At 39.2% G+C, this 17,345-nt stretch overlaps 1 protein-coding gene across 3 annotated transcripts in view; it reads left to right on the top strand.

Annotated features, from left to right (window-relative positions):
- Window positions 1-17,033, top strand: part of AVL9 (AVL9 cell migration associated) — a 68,754-nt gene extending 51,721 nt beyond the window's left edge. For 2 of the 3 annotated variants that reach the window (XM_082399455.1, XM_082399454.1), the window contains 6 exons: window positions 2,394-2,528; window positions 4,162-4,381; window positions 6,645-6,762; window positions 9,049-9,102; window positions 9,601-9,689; window positions 12,033-17,033. In XM_082399455.1, the coding sequence (XP_082255581.1) occupies window positions 2,394-2,528; window positions 4,162-4,381; window positions 6,645-6,762; window positions 9,049-9,102; window positions 9,601-9,689; window positions 12,033-12,148 (732 nt within the window). In that variant the 3' untranslated portion in view covers window positions 12,149-17,033. The remainder of the gene's footprint in view (window positions 1-2,393; window positions 2,529-4,161; window positions 4,382-6,644; window positions 6,763-9,048; window positions 9,103-9,600; window positions 9,690-12,032) is intronic. The other variant, XR_014246790.1, reaches the window with a different exon arrangement.
- Window positions 17,034-17,345: the final 312 nt, after the last annotated feature.

Consider the following 17,345-nt stretch of genomic DNA (forward strand, 5'->3'; position numbering starts at 1 on the left):
TGATGGCAAAATTTTAAGGCCATTTTGATCTACTCTTTAAAATAACTTTATAAATATGTAATACTTTCACATCGTTCAATATTCAGAAGGTTCCAAAGCATCTATAATAAAAAGTCTCTCTCATTCCATCCCCTGCTATTCAGTTGCTCTCTCCAGTGGCAACCAACCTCATCTATGTCTTTTTTTTTTTTTTTTTAAGCAAAATATTCCTTGGAGATGAACTTCATCACTCGCTGCAATGTGTTCCATCATATAGAAGAACATTTATTCATTGCCCTGTTCATGAATAGTTAGGGTTCCTGTCTTTTGCAATGATAAGCAATGCTGCAATAAATAACTTTTTACAAATCTCACACATGAACGGGTGTATCTGTAGGATAAATTACGAGAAGTAAAATGCTGGGTCAAAGAATATATATATGTATAATATTTTAGGGAATATTTTTTTCATTTTTTTAAAAAGCTTTGAACTATTGATTTTTTTTAAAAAACACATTCTTAGTTTTCATGCTGTTATAGACTTAGCCAAGAATTCCGCTGTTGACAGTAGACTTTTCTTCTCTAACAGAATCAATTATGAAATGCAATACTATGAGCAATTAAATCAATCTTTGTAAAAATTGGCAGTTCTGAGAGTGCCTTTATCAAGAAGGATTCTCAGGCCTAGTTGGGGGAGTAGGGTATTCTGGGGTCCATATCAAGTTTGAAAGAACATTCAATACTGTAGTATTTATGTTTAGAAACAGGTAGTTGGGGAGCAGGGAGCCTGTTGTTTTTAACACATAGCACACAAAGTAAAGCATGACCTGTGAGCCTTGCACCAGCTGTTTGAGTGATTTGGCATAAGGACCAGGGGTCCTTTCCACCTTTAGTCACAAGAGGGTGTGGGTTGAGAAGCACTATATACTGAATATGTCTAATGCATAGGCATAGATTTATTTTTGCTGCTTCTGTTAGTTGGCGTATTATAGAGCAGAGGAAGACACTGTCAAGAAGAAGAATAAAACCAGGTTTCTAGACATATATTCCAACTTTTGGAAGTCTTCTCTCATGTTAAGTATATAACAACCAGCTGTGAGGTACAAGGCAGATGGTAGATGCACGGAAGGACATGCAGTAGCAGAAGGGGTGTCTCCTGCCCTCCGCGAAATTCGTCTCGTGAGGGAAACAAGACACTATCCAGATAACTATAGTCAGTGTTTCTTAAAAAAAGGTGAGAGTAAAAAATAAATGAATAAAACTGTCATCAAACTTGATTGAAACAAATTCAGGGTTTCAACAAGTCCTCCCTCCTGCCTTCACATGCAAATTGTGCCACTAGTTGGAAATCTATCTTGATATAGAATCTTTCAGCAGAAATTCCATTTCCTCCTTCAGTGCATCACTCTAGTGCTAACACCTTTATTTTCAGGATATAGGCTGCTTTCTGTACACTTAACTCCCTGCTGTGGCTTGGTGGTTAAAGTATAATTTTCAGGGCAATGGTATTTTCAAATGCAATTCAAATGGAAATTAATTAAATACACTACTGCCACTGTCATTTGTGCTTTAAACATTTAGTAGCAAGTGTCTTAAAATACTGTTGCATAATTTTAAACAATAGGACAATAAAATAATTGCTATGCAGTGTTTGCTATTCTTATAATAGTACTTTGCTGGTTATGTGCAAATGCATGTGTTTTAAAATTTTACTGGAAGAACAAACAGCTTTCTACTAAACAACATACTTTTTTTTTTAAGTATTTATTTATTTATGGCTGTGTTGGGTCTTCGTTTCTGTGCAAGGGCTTTCTCTAGTTGTGGCAAGCGGGGGCCACTCTTCATCGCGGTGCACGGGCCTCTCACTGTCGCGGCCTCTCTTGTTGCAGAGCACAGGCTCCAGACGCGCAGGCTCAGTAGTAGTGTCTCATGGGTCCAGCTGCTCCACGGCACATGGGATCTTCCCAGACCAGGGCTCGAACCCGTGTCCCCTGCATTGGCAGGCGGATTCTCAACCACTGCGCCACCAGGGAAGCCCCAACATACTTTTTAATGGGCTTAATACTTCATTTCCTAAATGAAAAAAAATTCAGTTTGTTAGTTACAGTGGAGGCTTTCAAGTTGAGCTGAGGAACAAGTGGTCAAGTAAGACAACCTTCATGGTAGACCACTTTGCCAAGATTGACCATTCATGGAGAAGCTTAGCAATTAACTGGCCTTAATACAGTCAGGACCTATGGTTGTTATTTTTGGAATATTATTGTGTTGAGTCAAAGATCAGCTGTGTTAGGAATGGTGTGGGGTTGGGGAAAGATGGGGAGTTTTTTTTCCTACTATTAGCTCTCTAGGCTTGAGGAGAGACGTGGCTGTTCCATTACTTTTCTAATATTTTCTGTTACTCTTGTAATTCATAGGGGTATCTGTGTTTGCCTTATATGGCGTTGCAGCAGCATCATCTTCTCTCTGATGTCACCATTCGAGGATTTGTTGCTGGAGCTACTAACATCCTTTTTCGACAACAGAAACACCTCAGTGATGCCATTGTGGAAGTAGGTTTACATATGAGTGTGGGTCCTTGACACCGCTGGTCTGTTTTCCTTCTTTCTTTTTGTTTTTCTTTTTTTTTTAACATCTTTATTGGAGTGTAATTGCTTTACAGTGGTGTGTTAGTTTCTGCTTTATAACAAAGTGAATCAGCTATACATATACATACGTCCCCATATCCCCTCCCTCTTCTGTCTCCCTCCCACCCTCCCTATCCCACCCCTCTAGGTGGTCACAAAGCACCGAGCTGATCTCCCCGGAGCTGATCTCCCCGTGCTATGCGGCTGCTTCCCATTAGCTCTCTATTTTACATTTGGTAGTGTATATGTGTCCATGCCACTCTCTCACTTCGTCCCAGCTTACCCTTCCCCCTCCCCATGTCCTCAGGTCCATTCTCTACGTCTGTGTCTTTATTCCTGTCCTGCCCCTAGGTTCTTCAGAATCTTTTTTTTTTTCTTTAGATTCCATATATATGTGTTAGCATACGGTATTTGTTTTTCTCTTTCTGATTCTTTCTTTCTTCACTGGAATTTGGGACATAGTAATAATACTAATCGTGGTAATAATTGCTTCCTTTGCCAGGCATCCTAAGCGCCTTAGGTATATGAACTGGTCTGGTTTTCATAACAACCTTTGAAATAGGCATTGTTACTGTCTGTATTACACCTGCACAAGCTAAGGAACAGAGAGATCAGACAGCTACTAACTGGATGAGCCAGGATGCCTACCTAGGCAATCTGGTCCTACTACAGTCTCACAATTAAAATGTGTTTATCGTATAAATATTTTAAATACTTCTAGCTTGTTTAATATGCCCTGATATCAAGAGGAAGGAACTAGAGATAAATATTTGACATCTTATTAATATATAAGAAATTTAAATAATTTGTTCAATTTTACAATTAATTTTTACAAATGTGTGAGGGTGATTTCGGCCACCCTAAGGTTTTTGTAGTTTCTAACAGAAAGTACCAGAATGTGCTTCCTGGGAAAACGTTTATAATACAATAAATGAAAAATCTGGGATTCATAGCTATATGTATCCCAATTTTGAGGGAGAAAAATACATATACTTTCCAAGGCAGGAGGATACAGATGGGAGGACCACAGAGTTTTCTCAACATTATTGGTTACATTCTAGCTCTGAAGTTGGTTGGCAAGTTCATGGGTATTTGTTTTATTATTATACTTTAAAACTAACCTGTAAGTTACATATATTTCTTTCTGTATCAAGTATTACATAATAAAAATATTCCAAAGTATCTGTGCAATCAAAGGAAAAATTTTTAGGAATTATATTTAATTGTATTCATTTCTGTTTGTATGATAAAGGTGATTTTAACTATACATTTCTATATTTTCCAAAATATTTAGTCAACATGAATTACTTTTATAATTCAAGATTAAATATTTATGCATATATTTTCTAAGAACAGAAAATGAGCATTTTTAAAATAGTGAAAGAAAAAAAAAACTTCACTGTAAAAAACCTGTCTCTTTCTTAGGCTCACCTTTTGAGAATGCTGTTATTCATATTTTTTATTTCCAGCTCCAACTCCCCAGTAGTTACTCTTTAAAGTGTGGCATGGATATCTGCGTGAATGCCCAGACTCTGACTTATACCTGGGTACCCTCTAGGTAGAAGAAGCTCTGATCCAGATCCATGATCCAGAACTCAGGAAGCTGCTTAACCCAACCACTGCAGACCTGAGGTTCTCAGATTACCTAGTGAGGCATGTGACCGAGAACCGGGATGATGTCTTCCTGGATGGCACGGGCTGGGAGGGAGGCGACGAATGGATTCGAGCCCAGTTTGCGGTCTACATCCATGCACTGCTGGCCGCCACACTGCAGTTAGGTAAGGAGCTCACAGCCTCTATCTCATTTTGTAACTCTTATGGTGTTTTGAATTTCATAAGAAACAAGTTTATGATAAATTACCTGTCACTCCCTTATACAGACTTAACTACTCTTTGCATTTTGAGTACTTTATATCCTTCTAGACCTTTTTCTAAGCCTGTGTTTTGGATTTTAGTTTTGTGGTATTTGTGGTAGTCCTTTTACAAACATGGATCCCATTTTTCATGTTTTTTATAACTTAGTTTTTCTTTATAATAGAAACATAAACATATTATCAAGAGAGTAAGTGCAGATCTTCATCACTTTTTACATGGCCCCTTAGTATTCCACCATATGGAAGGATATATCAGTATTTGAGTGCTATTTATAAACACTGCTTACATGTTAAGATATATAATGGGTGAAAAGAGAAATATAAAAAATAGAAATCATTGAAAATCACATTCTGAGTGATTAGACCTTCACATTTATCCCCCATTCTGAGAAATTTTATCCCTATTAAGTGGTTAAAATGGAACAGGCAAACATAGAAGCACTCCTGAGTTAAAATTATCTCATTCCCCATAGAAAAGAATATATACAAGGAGAAAATGAAGCTCTGCAATGAGCTCTCACACCATGGACACCTACCACCCTGGACACTTAGCATACATTCAGTAGCTTTAGTGGTGGTGGTGTTAAAAGAGTATAGAGCTTTTGTTTTTCCTTCTTTTCAGTTATCCAACTATTTTGCAGTTGCTTTTTAAAAAAATGTAGTGGAATCCACATAACCTAAAATTTACCATCATAACCATTTATGAGTGTATCATTCCACAGTGACATTAAGTGCCTTCACATTGTTGTGTTAGTATTTTTAAATCAACCTCACCACTGCCACCTTCCAGGTTAGTTCTTCACGTAGTATATATAGTTTTAAACCTAGGCTTCGGGCATCTTCTTCATTCGTTAGGAAAGCTAATGGAGTGACTCCTTATTTGCTAGTGGGATTTTTTTTTTTATGTCTGTCTCTTCTATAGTTGTAGCAGCTGAGACCCCAAAATTAAATCCTCTAACCCAGAATCATTCAGTTTATCTAGTAAGAAAACCCAAGTCTCCACCAACCATGTAGCTTCCTGAGTAATTAATTTACTTCTTAAAAATATTTGCCCCGGTAGCTGTGAGCACTGAATAATACATAGTAGCTAACTTTTGGGGGGAACGTGTAACATATGCAGCACCCCCTTTTTTGAACACTTAACATCTGCTAACTCATTTCATCTTCCCAGCAATCCTAGAGGTAGATACTGTGTCATCCTCATTTTACAGACGAGAAAGTGAGGCATAGAGAGGTTAAATAGCTTGCTCTTCCACCTGGTAAGAGGCTGAGCTGGGACTTCAGCCCAAGAAGTCTGGCTCAGGCCCAAGCTCTTAACGGAAATTCAGACCAGTGAGCTGTTTGAGGAGTAAGTTCTTAAAAGAACTTCCTTATGCTGCATACAGAACCGTGTTAGTCCTTCTCTTCCTCTCCCAGCAAAAAAAGTCACGTTTCACCCTCAAAGCAAGCAACTTGAAGTTAACATAGGAAGCAATAGCCATTTGAATCAGTCCTCGAAACCTTTTCTATTCTTCCAAGTAGAAGAAACGCTCCGCATTGAAGCTTCCCCTCGATGGTGATAAAGCCAAAAAGTTTTAAGCATTAAATATATGAAAATCCCCTTGTTATTTTAAGTATTTTGACTGCGGCGAAATGTATGGAAACTCAAGAGTAAGTTTCACTGAATAGTGAGGCAAAGAAAAGTAAATAGTGTCTAAAAAGAACCAATTAATGTATTCTTTCTAATTGCCTTTCTTAGCAAAATGGCATTTGTGAAAAGATGAAAAGATACCCTAATTGCCTGCTCCACGTGTATACATCAGTATGTTTAACCCACTGTCGAGCCTATAGATTTTAATAAATAATACGATGCCTCCTTACCTTGGTAAGGAGAACTTGGAAATATTTTGGAGTTTTAAGGAACCTTAGAAAATATTTGGCTCAACCCCCTTATTTTCTAGTAAGAAAAATGAAATTCTAAGTGAGTAAGTGACTTACCAAAGGCCACATCGCTTCTTAACAGGATTTCTGGAATTAGACCCAAGATTCCTGACATCTGGTAGGCTGTCTCCCCAAGAAAGCAGGGGGACAGGGAGGCTAAAGCCATTTCTTTACTGGTTTAGGTTATTAATCTTTACATCCCTGACTGGCTACAGTCCAGCTCAACTTTCAAATATTTACTTGACAGATAATGAAAAGATCTTATCAGACTATGGGACGACCTTTGTTACAGCATGGAAGAACACTCACAACTACAGGGTCTGGAACAGCAACAAGCATCCAGCACTTGCAGAAATAAATCCGAAGTAAGCACATCCTCTGAAGGTTGATAGAGGTGGTTCACTTAGTAAGTGTGGCCCAACATAAAGAAAATCGTATCTTAACTCTGATGATATTGTGAATATCTTCAAGAATCTCCCTGAGTAGATTTTTATAAAAAGGCTCCCAAGTACAGAGAAGCAGCTGAAAACTGCTTCCCTATTCACACTTCTTACCCACAAAGCACAAGGCATTTTGGAAGCACTAACATTTCTCCCAGCTTCCAGCGTGATTTGGAGACGAAGTCCTGGCCTGTGAGGATGCTGCTACCTCATGGTTCTTCCCTCCCTTTCCCTGGATCTGTGCCTCAGCAGAATGGTCAAGCGAGACAGAAGCCTTGAGGGAAATAGCACTGGTTAAAACTGAGAGGTTATTTTAAAATATGAAGTGTGAACAAGTAAAGTTAATATTTGAACTCCTAGATTTGCAGTCAAATCTGATGCAGTTTCCACGTCAGATTCTAAGATCCAACAAAATTTAATACCTGTCACAGTGTCGACTGCTGGGCAAAGACTTTATCCCGTGTAAAAGACATTTAAACATGCTGGGGAGTGGGGCCATTAAGAAATAATACTGTGTGAATGGCAGAGTAGTGTCTAAGGAGATCAATTAATATAATGCATACATCTTGGGAACTTCTTTTCTAAATTAAAAAATTTAATTTTTTATTTACAATACAAGTATTCGCTGAACGTTTGTTTTCATTTGTATTTTAAACTTTACTTCTCGGTGAGAATCTGACAAAAATCAACTTAGTATTGATTACCATATTATTTGGGAACTAGGGTAAACTTAGCTCAATTGGGGGATGTGATTTAAGTGGTGCTACAAACGCAAAAACCAAGAATTATGTCATAGTAACTTGCAGAAGCATCTGTAAGGAAGCAGGGTTTGGGAGAACATGTCTGCCAATGCTTTGTACCTATCAAGAACAATGAGTAGGTTCAGGACCGATTTGGGGGAATTTAATCCTCATACTGGGCTGTAGCAGAAACCTATGTTGCCATTTGGGTGTGGTAAAAACATAGAGAATTAAAAGGCACAAGCGTTCTAATAGTATTAAATGAAAGGACTAAGAGTTCAGTGTTTTCTCCCTCACTAACCACAGGTCTGTGTCCTAAAGAGTAATGAGGGGAAACAGATGTGAGTTTGTTTGCCTGGCGGCGCTCCTTGTGGCAGTGCTGGGGGAGTGACCGTTCACGGTTTGGTCTCCTCCCCGGTACTCTGACCTTTAGCCTGTTCAGATCTTTACTCAGCCCCTGCGTCTGCTGTAGTGCCTTTAACTTGAAGCAGCTCGACAGACTGTGTTGCAGGTCCATATGAGGATTAGTTGGAATGCGTTTTAAAGGAATGTAAAAACAATACTTTTAAAAATATGTAAATAAATGGCGGTTACTTAGATTGAGGAGAAAGCTGAAGAAAAGGACCAGAAAAAAAAAAGGTAGGGAAATTATGCAGATATGACCATCAGCAGATTTTCAATATTTTCACCAAATTCAAAACAAGAAATGATAGTCTTCAGCTGTCACCAGGGGGTATAATTTAGAAATATTCAAAACTAAATGTAAGGTTTGAGATCTATGAAACCCCCTTTCTTCAACTCCTAAAGATCGGAGAAGGTAGCCCTCTGACTTCCCTTAAAAGCAGCAGGCATGTTTCATCCTTTAAGCACAGCGTTTGCAGGAATAGAAAATGATGAACTAATCTCTCTATTCTTTCCAACCGGTCATTCAGAAATCCAGAAAAAGAGGGGTTGTTAACATATGCTTAATATGGCCAATATATCAATTTGTTGTCATTTGAAAAGCCGTAAATAGCATTTTGATATTTCAGTAAGTGGCTACAAATTTCACTAGGGTCACTTTCTTTGTTAGGCATTGACAGAGAGACCCCTGTGTATGAGATAAGAATTTGAATATTTATTGACGCCTTGTTTAATAGTGTAAAGTTGATCAGATTGCCTGATTTTAAAATGTCGGTGCTTGGGCCCCACCCCAGACCAGGTAAATCAGAACATTAGGGCAGCACTAACACAAACCATCCCCACCCAAGAAAAAAAGCACACCTATTTTACAAGCGAGGACATAAGCTCAGAGGGACTTACGTAACTAAGTGGAGAGCTGTGATCAAAGCCCTGTTTCCTATATCGCATTTGGAGCACTGCCACCCAGCTGAGTCACCCCTGCGAGGTTTCCTGATTCTTCCGTGTGATAACTGTGTTGCAGCTTTATTTGTGAAATACGCATAGTCTAAACTCAAACTTTGTTTTACAGCCATCCTTTCCAAGGCCAGTATTCAGTGTCAGACATGAAGTTAAGATTCTCACAGTGAGTATTTAGGGAAAATACTAGGAACATTCTTACGTCTGAATTTATGCCATGTGTTTCATTGCTAATTGGGAATTGTTTTTCTCTACTTCACAGACTTGTGCTTCAAATAGTAACCAAATATGTGCATAACATTCTCTAGCTCAGCAGTGTGTATGTTTGAAAGTGAAAACACTGCTGTTTCATGGAGAATGGTGTGAACTAATAGCCGGATTTGCCATTTTTATTCTGGTGAAGTTACTTTAGCATATTGTGACTCTAGGGAGAGTTAAGCATACATCCTTATGCCCTTACCGCTTTTTGGCTCATCTGCATATTCTTTTAGTGTTTTCTGAAAATTCACATGCTTAAAATGTTAGTAAATTAATTGATGCATAACAAATAATGAATTATTTAGCTTCTTTCCTCAGTACTGATTTGAGGGGTGGTTATGGAGTGGTGAATGTATACCTGAGGGATTTTTTAATATTGTACTTAACATTTCTCTCCTTTGCTCAGTTCTGTTCAAAACAGTGAACGTGGCAAAAAACTTGGAAACGTCATGGTCACAACGAGTCGGAATGTTGTGCAAACAGGAAAAGCTGTTGGTAAGGATGTCTTAGGCAGGAACAGATTGGAATCATAACACATCTCTTCTCTATGCTCAATATGTCATTGATAAAAACATAAAGTTGTAGAGATCTGTGTATCACATAATAATGCAAGATGGTCAAATACAGAAGTTTTTGTTTTAAATTTTGGTCTTATTCATTAAAACAATTCTTGTGGCACTAGATAATGTCAAACCAAGTTTAGCAAATTTTGTCCTATCTGTTCTGTTACCAGGATTCAATCTTCTCTGGAGTTTTCCCTCCATTCCCTGAGTTGCCCACAGTTCTTTTTTTTTTTTTTTAATTTATTTATTTATTTATTTTTGGCTGCGCACGGGCTTTCTCTAGCTGCGGCCAGCAGGGGCTACTCTTCGTTGCAGTGCGCGGGCTTCTCATTGCGGTGGCTTCTTGTTGTGGAGCACGGGCTCTAGAGCGCATGCTCAGTAGCTGTGGCTCTTGGGCTCTAGGCACACGGGCTCAGTAGTTGTGGCTCCTGGGCTCTAGAGTGCAGGCTCAGTAGTTGTGGCACACAGGCTTAGTTGCTCCGCGGCATGTGGGATCTTCCCCAGACCAGGGCTCGAACCCGTGTCCCCTGCATTGGCAGGCGGATTCCCAACCACTGTGCCACCAGGGAAGTCCCAGCCCACAGTTCTTTATAAATAGTAAAAAGCCATAATAATAAAGTAGGCATTAGGAGCTGCCGTCTTTTAAGGTAGTATCACACAATAAAGAAGGTCAGTGAAACCAACAGTTGTTTTTATGAAAAAATCAACAACATTAGTGAAACCTTTTAGACTAATAAAGAGAAAAAGAAGATAAAATTACCAGTATTGGGCATGAAAGAGGGGACACCACTATAGATCTTACAGAAATTAAAAGGATAATAAGAATATTGTGAATAATTTTATGTCAATTTTTCAACAACTTAGGTAAAATCTACAATTTCCTTGAAAAACTCAAATCGCCAAAACCAATGCAATAAAGAAGTAGAAAATCTGAATAGCCCTATATCTATTAAATAAGTTGAATTAAAATTTAAAAGCTTGCCACTAGGTTTTAAATATAATCTAAGCACAGATGACTTCACTTATGAATTTTATCAAACATTTAAGGAATAATGCTATTGTTATACCAACTCTTTCAGAAAGTAATGGTTGAGGTAATACTCCCCAACTCATTTACTGAGCCTAGTATTACCCTGATACTAAAGCCAGACAAATGGTAGCATGCTGTTGTACACACCCTTCTGTACCTTTTTTCACTTAAAATGTTTTGAAGATTATTCCATATCCTTTCTAAAGAAACTTCTTGTTCCCTCTTTTCTATATTTTTAGCTTTTTATTTTTATATTATTTCAAACTTAAATTGTGCAACAGTGTACAAGGAACTCCCAGTTATCTCAGATTCACTGATTACTTACATTTGGCTACGTTTGCTTTGTCATATCAGTATTGAAAATAGGACCTGTCTCCTTTCTTAGCTCCTGAGAGAGCCTGGCTAACCCTTACTGAACACAACTCAAAAGCCCCAGAACTAAGTGATCTCTATGCAGGGGTCCTCGTAGCGCTAACGTCCTGTATATCCAGAGGTAGACAGGGTGAGAGAACTACTCCACACACTCGTCTTAGAAGAGAAACACAAGGCACATAGCCCCATCACTATGGAAAAGTAGGAAAATTCTACATCATAGTTATATGATGTCAGTTGTTAGTTAATTTTTAGTGATGCTGCTGATATTTAAATTCTAAGGCCTATTCTCTTCTTCCACACTCCCTTCTTCAAGAATAGTGAATATGTATGATTCAACTTAAATAATTTCACTTTAACACCAGCTTTTGAGATAACGCTCTTGAAAACAGAACAGACCTCAGGCAGATAGAGCTCTGTGTGTCTTCATTTGATGCAACATCGTTTTAGATGACAAAAACAAATTTCCCTAAGCAGCCTAACAATTCTTCCCTGCAGGTGGTTTTTAGTTATCAACTTGGATTTAGGGTACAGAGAGCTCATAGGACTTTTTCAGCTCTCCAAGTCATTCTGCTGCACAGCCAGTGCCGAGAACCACTGGCCTGGCACAGTGGGTATTAAGGAAAGAGTTTGCTCAAGATTTTCAAAATGCTTAGGAGAGCAGGGTCTTACACCCGGGCATTATCCAAGTTCCTCTTAGACATTCCCATGGTAAGGGATTATTTTGAAACTAGAAGTGTAAATGGTATTTTAGTAACTATTAGCATGTCGGTTGCAGTTAATTAACATTTATTAATTAACATTGGTTTTTCAGTGTCTCTTAACAAAAGTGAAGACATTTTTCCTTTTGTTTTTCCCCTTCTTCCCATTCAGGCCAGTCAGTTGGAGGAGCTTTTTCCAGTGCAAAGACAGCCATGTCTTCATGGCTTTCTACTTTCACCAGTTCCACTCCACAGAGTCTCACTGAGCTGCCTGACGGGAAACCCTGAGTGGAGCAAGCCACCCAGAAGCTGCTGTCGCTTTCTTAGGTTTAAGCGTCCCCTGTCTGTCTGCTGCTCCCAGACTGTTCCTCTTCATCGACCACAGGTCCACAGCAGGGACCGATAGGTCGAACTGTTTACATGGACGGTTGCCCTCTGTGTAAATGAATGTCACGGGATGCTGAAAAGACGAAACCACAACCGTAGCAGGGACGGCTTCCCAGGTTGGGGTTTAAATTGACTACTTTTATTTCAGTCTGAGCCTGATTAAAACACAGTGAACGTTCTAATGAATTTTGAGTCCTGATATTATACATTTGTTTACTTTAGAAAAGTTTTTACTTGGTGTAGATTTTGTTCTGTTGTTGCTGTTTGAATATCCAGATGGATATTCATATGTGCTAAGATTAAGTTATATTACTATTTTAATTTCTCTAAAATGGGCCCTAAAATGTGCTTACATTTAACAGTAAGGGGCCCTATAATCCAGCCCTTCATTATTATCTTGCTGAGTTATATGAGGATTTTTTGTTTGTTGGTTTTCTACCCACAAAACACATTTATCACTTCACTTCCTCCTAGAAACCGTGGAAGTCTGAGGTGGTAGTTCTGAGGATGGAGTGTTTTGTTTTGTGCTTTTAATTTATTCATTCCCAATCCTAAGCACTTGCTTTGAGGTATCAAGGAGTGTCACTGTGCTTTCTTCCTTTTCCTAATTGTTCAAGTAGATGTGCAAAGAAATAGCATGGTGACGGTTATAGCGGTGTTCAAGCAGTTTAACTGAGTGTGTATTTAGGGCAAGACTTTTAAAGATCTAGGTGTTAGTTCTATTGACTGTAGTAATGTTGCAATCTTTACATGCATTTTTTAACCCAGAGTTTGTGCCTTCTATTTCTTCTTTTGAACAGTTTTCCATTGGGTGTTTACAGACTTACAGGTTTTTTCTTTGTCTTAATCTTCGTAAAGCTTTTCAGGGCGCTTGGCCTTCCTACTTCCCTGATAGAAAATCCTCATGTAATCAATCTCTACCCCCTTCCAAAAGTATTTATGAAAGAAAAGCAAGATGATCTGTAAATATTAAATAGAAATCTCATCTTGGCTCACATTTAGAAAAGCAAGAGAAGAAAACTACAGCCATGACATCAGTCATGTTTCATGAAGGACACCTGGGTTCATTTTAGACACAGGTGTGCTCGCTACTGAAGATTTTTACACAACTAGACCTCATGTGGCTGCCAGGCTCAGCTCTCATTTGCTTTTCAAGGGGACTTTGGATGGGTGTTCTCAGGGAGTACTTACAGGCGACAGACTGCTTTTTCAGTAACAAAGGATACTTGGAAAATACATCATGAGTATAATCTACATTTGATATGAAGAGTATAGAGAAAATCGGGGACCTAATTAGGGAGGACGCTTGATTATATTTGATTTATCCTTTAAGAAATGTTTGTGTAAGAAACACTACTAGGGCATGTGAAATGAAACATAGGGACATAATCTAAATATCCCTAAATTTTCCAATTTGTGTTTTAACACAGGTCCTGCACGCCTAAAAGCGTACTTCCCTTTGAGTATAATAACTCAAGGTAAAGGGCTTATTGTGAGAACTCTATTAATTCCACTTCTGCTAGGAAAGTTAGCTTTCTCAGGAAATACTATTTGAAGAGAAGAAAGTAGTACCAAGCAAAACTTTTAAAAGGTACTTTAAAGTTGCACTGAGACTAACACCTTATTGTTTGGTGAGACCGCATTGTTGGGTAGAGTGTGATAGCGCATCGGTGCGCAGTTGCTACTCTCGACTGCGGGGCTGTTCACGGCGCTAAAAGTGCCGTGAGCGGTCAGCCAGCACGCTGCTGGTTCCTCCTTTCGTTTGTATGGCTTGTATGATTGGGGTGAATTCTCATCTCTCACTATTCAAAGAAGTCCAGTCCACTTTGGAATCCCACTGAAATAAAACAAGTTCCATAAGATTTAACTTTGCTTTAGTATCACTCCCTATTTTATATACGCCTTAATGGAACTTTCTATTCATGTTTCTGATTAAGAGTTCAACTCTTATTTTAACAGTGGTCATTTTTAACTGGCTTTCAACATAAAGTGAGTATTTCAGAAGATAGAACTTTTGTCATAGAAACGGTCAAAAAACCATAACTCTATTTCCTTCAGGTTCTAGAAGGTATGGGCGTCTTCAGGGACTGCAGGCTATTGCACTGTTGGTGGGGGGCCCTGGGGCAGCCAGCACAGTTGCAGGCAGGAAGCCTGGCCCCTGGTCCCGGGAGCCTACGTGCTTCAAGTTTGGGTTCCGGGCTCCAGCCCAGCATCCAGCCCGGAAGCAGTAGCCTCCTGCAGCCACTGGCTCTGTGAGCAATAGGAGCCAACACTGGTGTGGCTGTCTTCGGACAAGTCCCTGGAAAAGGTGTGTGCTTTGCTTGGCCACAGTGTTTTTGCCTGAGAACTGAGTGCGTTTATAGAGGCCCGAGGGAGCTCGGGTCAACCAGGCTTTTTCAGAGTGTGCCAGGCAACACAGACTGCATCCATAGCTTGGTGGAGACCTCGCTGCTGCCAGGTGACTTAAAAAAAAAGTGTTTGGAAAAAGTCCCTGGTGTGCTTTAATTCCTACTAGGCACTGTAATGACGATGACATAGGTAAAGGAAAGAGGGTTAAAGCTGGCCCAAGTGTCCTGAGTTAAGTGAATAGGAAAATTTGCCTGTCACAGTATGGCTTAGGGTTATTTTGCATCTGCATTTGGCTCACATAGCCAGTATGAATAGTCTATCCCCAAATCTGTTAGTGATTTACTAGCCCCCAGGCCCTAAAATACAGTTCTCTTCTACTTTTTGCTTTAAGAAACGCAGCAGCTATATCTTTGGGCAGCAAACCAGAGCATATGACGTGATTTCCTCAACCTTATCTTGCTTTCCAAGTCCTATATTAAGCTTGTTTTTTTTTTGTTTTTTTTTTTTTTAGAATAATTCACTTAGAAAGGCAAGGAGAAAACAAATTAGGAAGGGAGAGGTGAGAAGTTGCAAAGCCGAGAGACAAGGTCCTTTAAAATCTGAATGAAAGTACTTTGAGAGCAGTATTTTTTTTTTCTTTTGGTATAAATTTATTTATTTTTGGCTGTGTTGGGTCTTTGTAGCTGCGCGCAGGCTTTCTCTAGTTGCGGCGTGCGGGGGCTACTCTTCATTGCGGTGCGCGGGCTTCTCATTGTGGTGGCTTCTCTTGTTGTGGAGCATGGGCTCTAGGAGCACGGGCTTCAGTAGTTGTGGCATGTGGGCTGAGTAGTTGTGGCTCGCAGGCTCTAGAGCGCAGGCTCAGTAGTTGTGGCGCACGGGCTTAGTTGCCCTGCGGCACGTGGGATCTTCCCGGACCAGGGCTCAAACCCATGTCCCCTGCATTGGCAGGCTGATTCTTAACCACTGTGCCACCACGGAAGCCCGAGAGCAGTATTTAATATGCTAAAGGTTATAAGAATTCTTTTATGGAGAACTTAAATTTTTCATCTGCTAGTTACAAGTTTTAAAATGAGGCTTTAACTTTATCTCCCTGGCAGGCAGTTTTTGTTTTTAATTTGTTTTGTGGAAGTTAGAGCCAGTGGTCCTTTTCCCTGAGGCCTGGTGATGAGTTTAGGAGCACACAGCCCTGTGAGGGGCCAGTGGACTTATCCTGAACCCCTTGAACTTTTATCTGCTTCAGCAGTTTGGGAAAGTAGCCTGTTAGGCTGGTAGCCGGTAAGTGTTGCCTGTTATTTTATCAGGGAGTTGGTTGGGACTCTTGAGATGGCATTGACATTTGCGTGCTCTGATTGTTTGACCAGAGGTGGCACAGCATTCATGGGCTTTCCACCCAGTTCTGTGGTAGCCTCTAAACACGATAGAGAACGCAACCCTAGTTTCTAGAAGATGATTGTCATTCCATGTAGCTCAGCGTGCCACTACGAGTTTTTTCATTCCAAGTCTTTGGACTTCATAACATTGGAATTGTTTTTTCATCATTTCCAACATTCCATAAATATTTGTCAAGGACAAAGAAAAGGAATGTGGATCTTTATTCTTCTCATATAAATAACTTTGTACACATGACTTCCTGCTTTCATATGAAGGAGAAGAAACTAGCTCCCTTGTATGGCAGCTCCAAGACTAAAAGATTGTTGCACGTATAAGGGGTTGAATATATTTTGTAAAACGCTAATGCATTTGTATTTCTGTGTTGTTCTAAAGATTACCTTTTTACTTGATATTAATTAAAGATATAGAAACTATATATTTAAATCATGTTAAATGGGACACAACTTAGGGATTTTCCTCAATCTTATTTTTCATCAGCTTCTCACACTCATATAGTATGCTGCTCAAATTTTTTTGTGTGCAATATGAATATTTGAACATTTCAGTCAGGTACTGAGCCAGAAAAGGTAATTGAAGTTTTTAGAAAACTTACGTGCTTAGGAAATATATTGTTTTCTTGAAATATTAATAATTTATAGCTGGAAATATAGGATCAAGACTTGTTTCAGGCCACTTGATCACTGGTTCCTAAATTTAGGAAGCATATGATTAACAAGTTGGTGAAAGCATTTAGTGGGTACAGGAATAGTTTAAATACTTGAGATTAAAGGCTTTCCACAAACCCCTTTCTAAGAAAGTTTAGCTTAGAAATCTTAGAAAGTTTTCTTAGGAAGTTTAGAGCTGTGGTACATATTTTGATCAGAAAGGTAGTTTCTCTTTGCTCTAGTAGTTTTATAATTTGTACTAGTCTTTTGTTTCTGTTGTCATTTGTTTTTTAAAAAATGTTAAAATTATCAGTGACATCCAATCATACTGAGTTGTAAAACTTCTACTGTATCTTTATTTTAAGGAAAAATGAGAATAAACTTATGCTGTTTGTCCTGCATACAGTGGACTTGGCCTGTTTTTCTAGAAGTACCCTTCATGTTGTCAGTGTGGTTTCTGGCCTGCTTCACAGTTGGACAGAAGGGCCAGCCTTGTTTATTAGGAAACCAGCGGAACTAAAGGACTCATTGCTCGTTCTTTTTACTCTCTCATTTTGAAAATACTTGTGGTGGTGCTTCAGTTTGTGAGGTGGTGACCCTCGCAGCAAGAATGTTTAGTGCCTGGGGCTGCACAAAGTACAACCAAACGGAGTTTGGTCGTGCAGTAACGTCTTGTCACATGCTCATGGACAGAAATCCCCAGGGGACTAGGA

Source organism: Balaenoptera borealis (genome assembly GCF_965194805.1).
Source record: "Balaenoptera borealis genome assembly, chromosome: 7".
In the NCBI taxonomy this organism is placed as follows: Eukaryota; Metazoa; Chordata; class Mammalia; order Artiodactyla; family Balaenopteridae; genus Balaenoptera; species Balaenoptera borealis.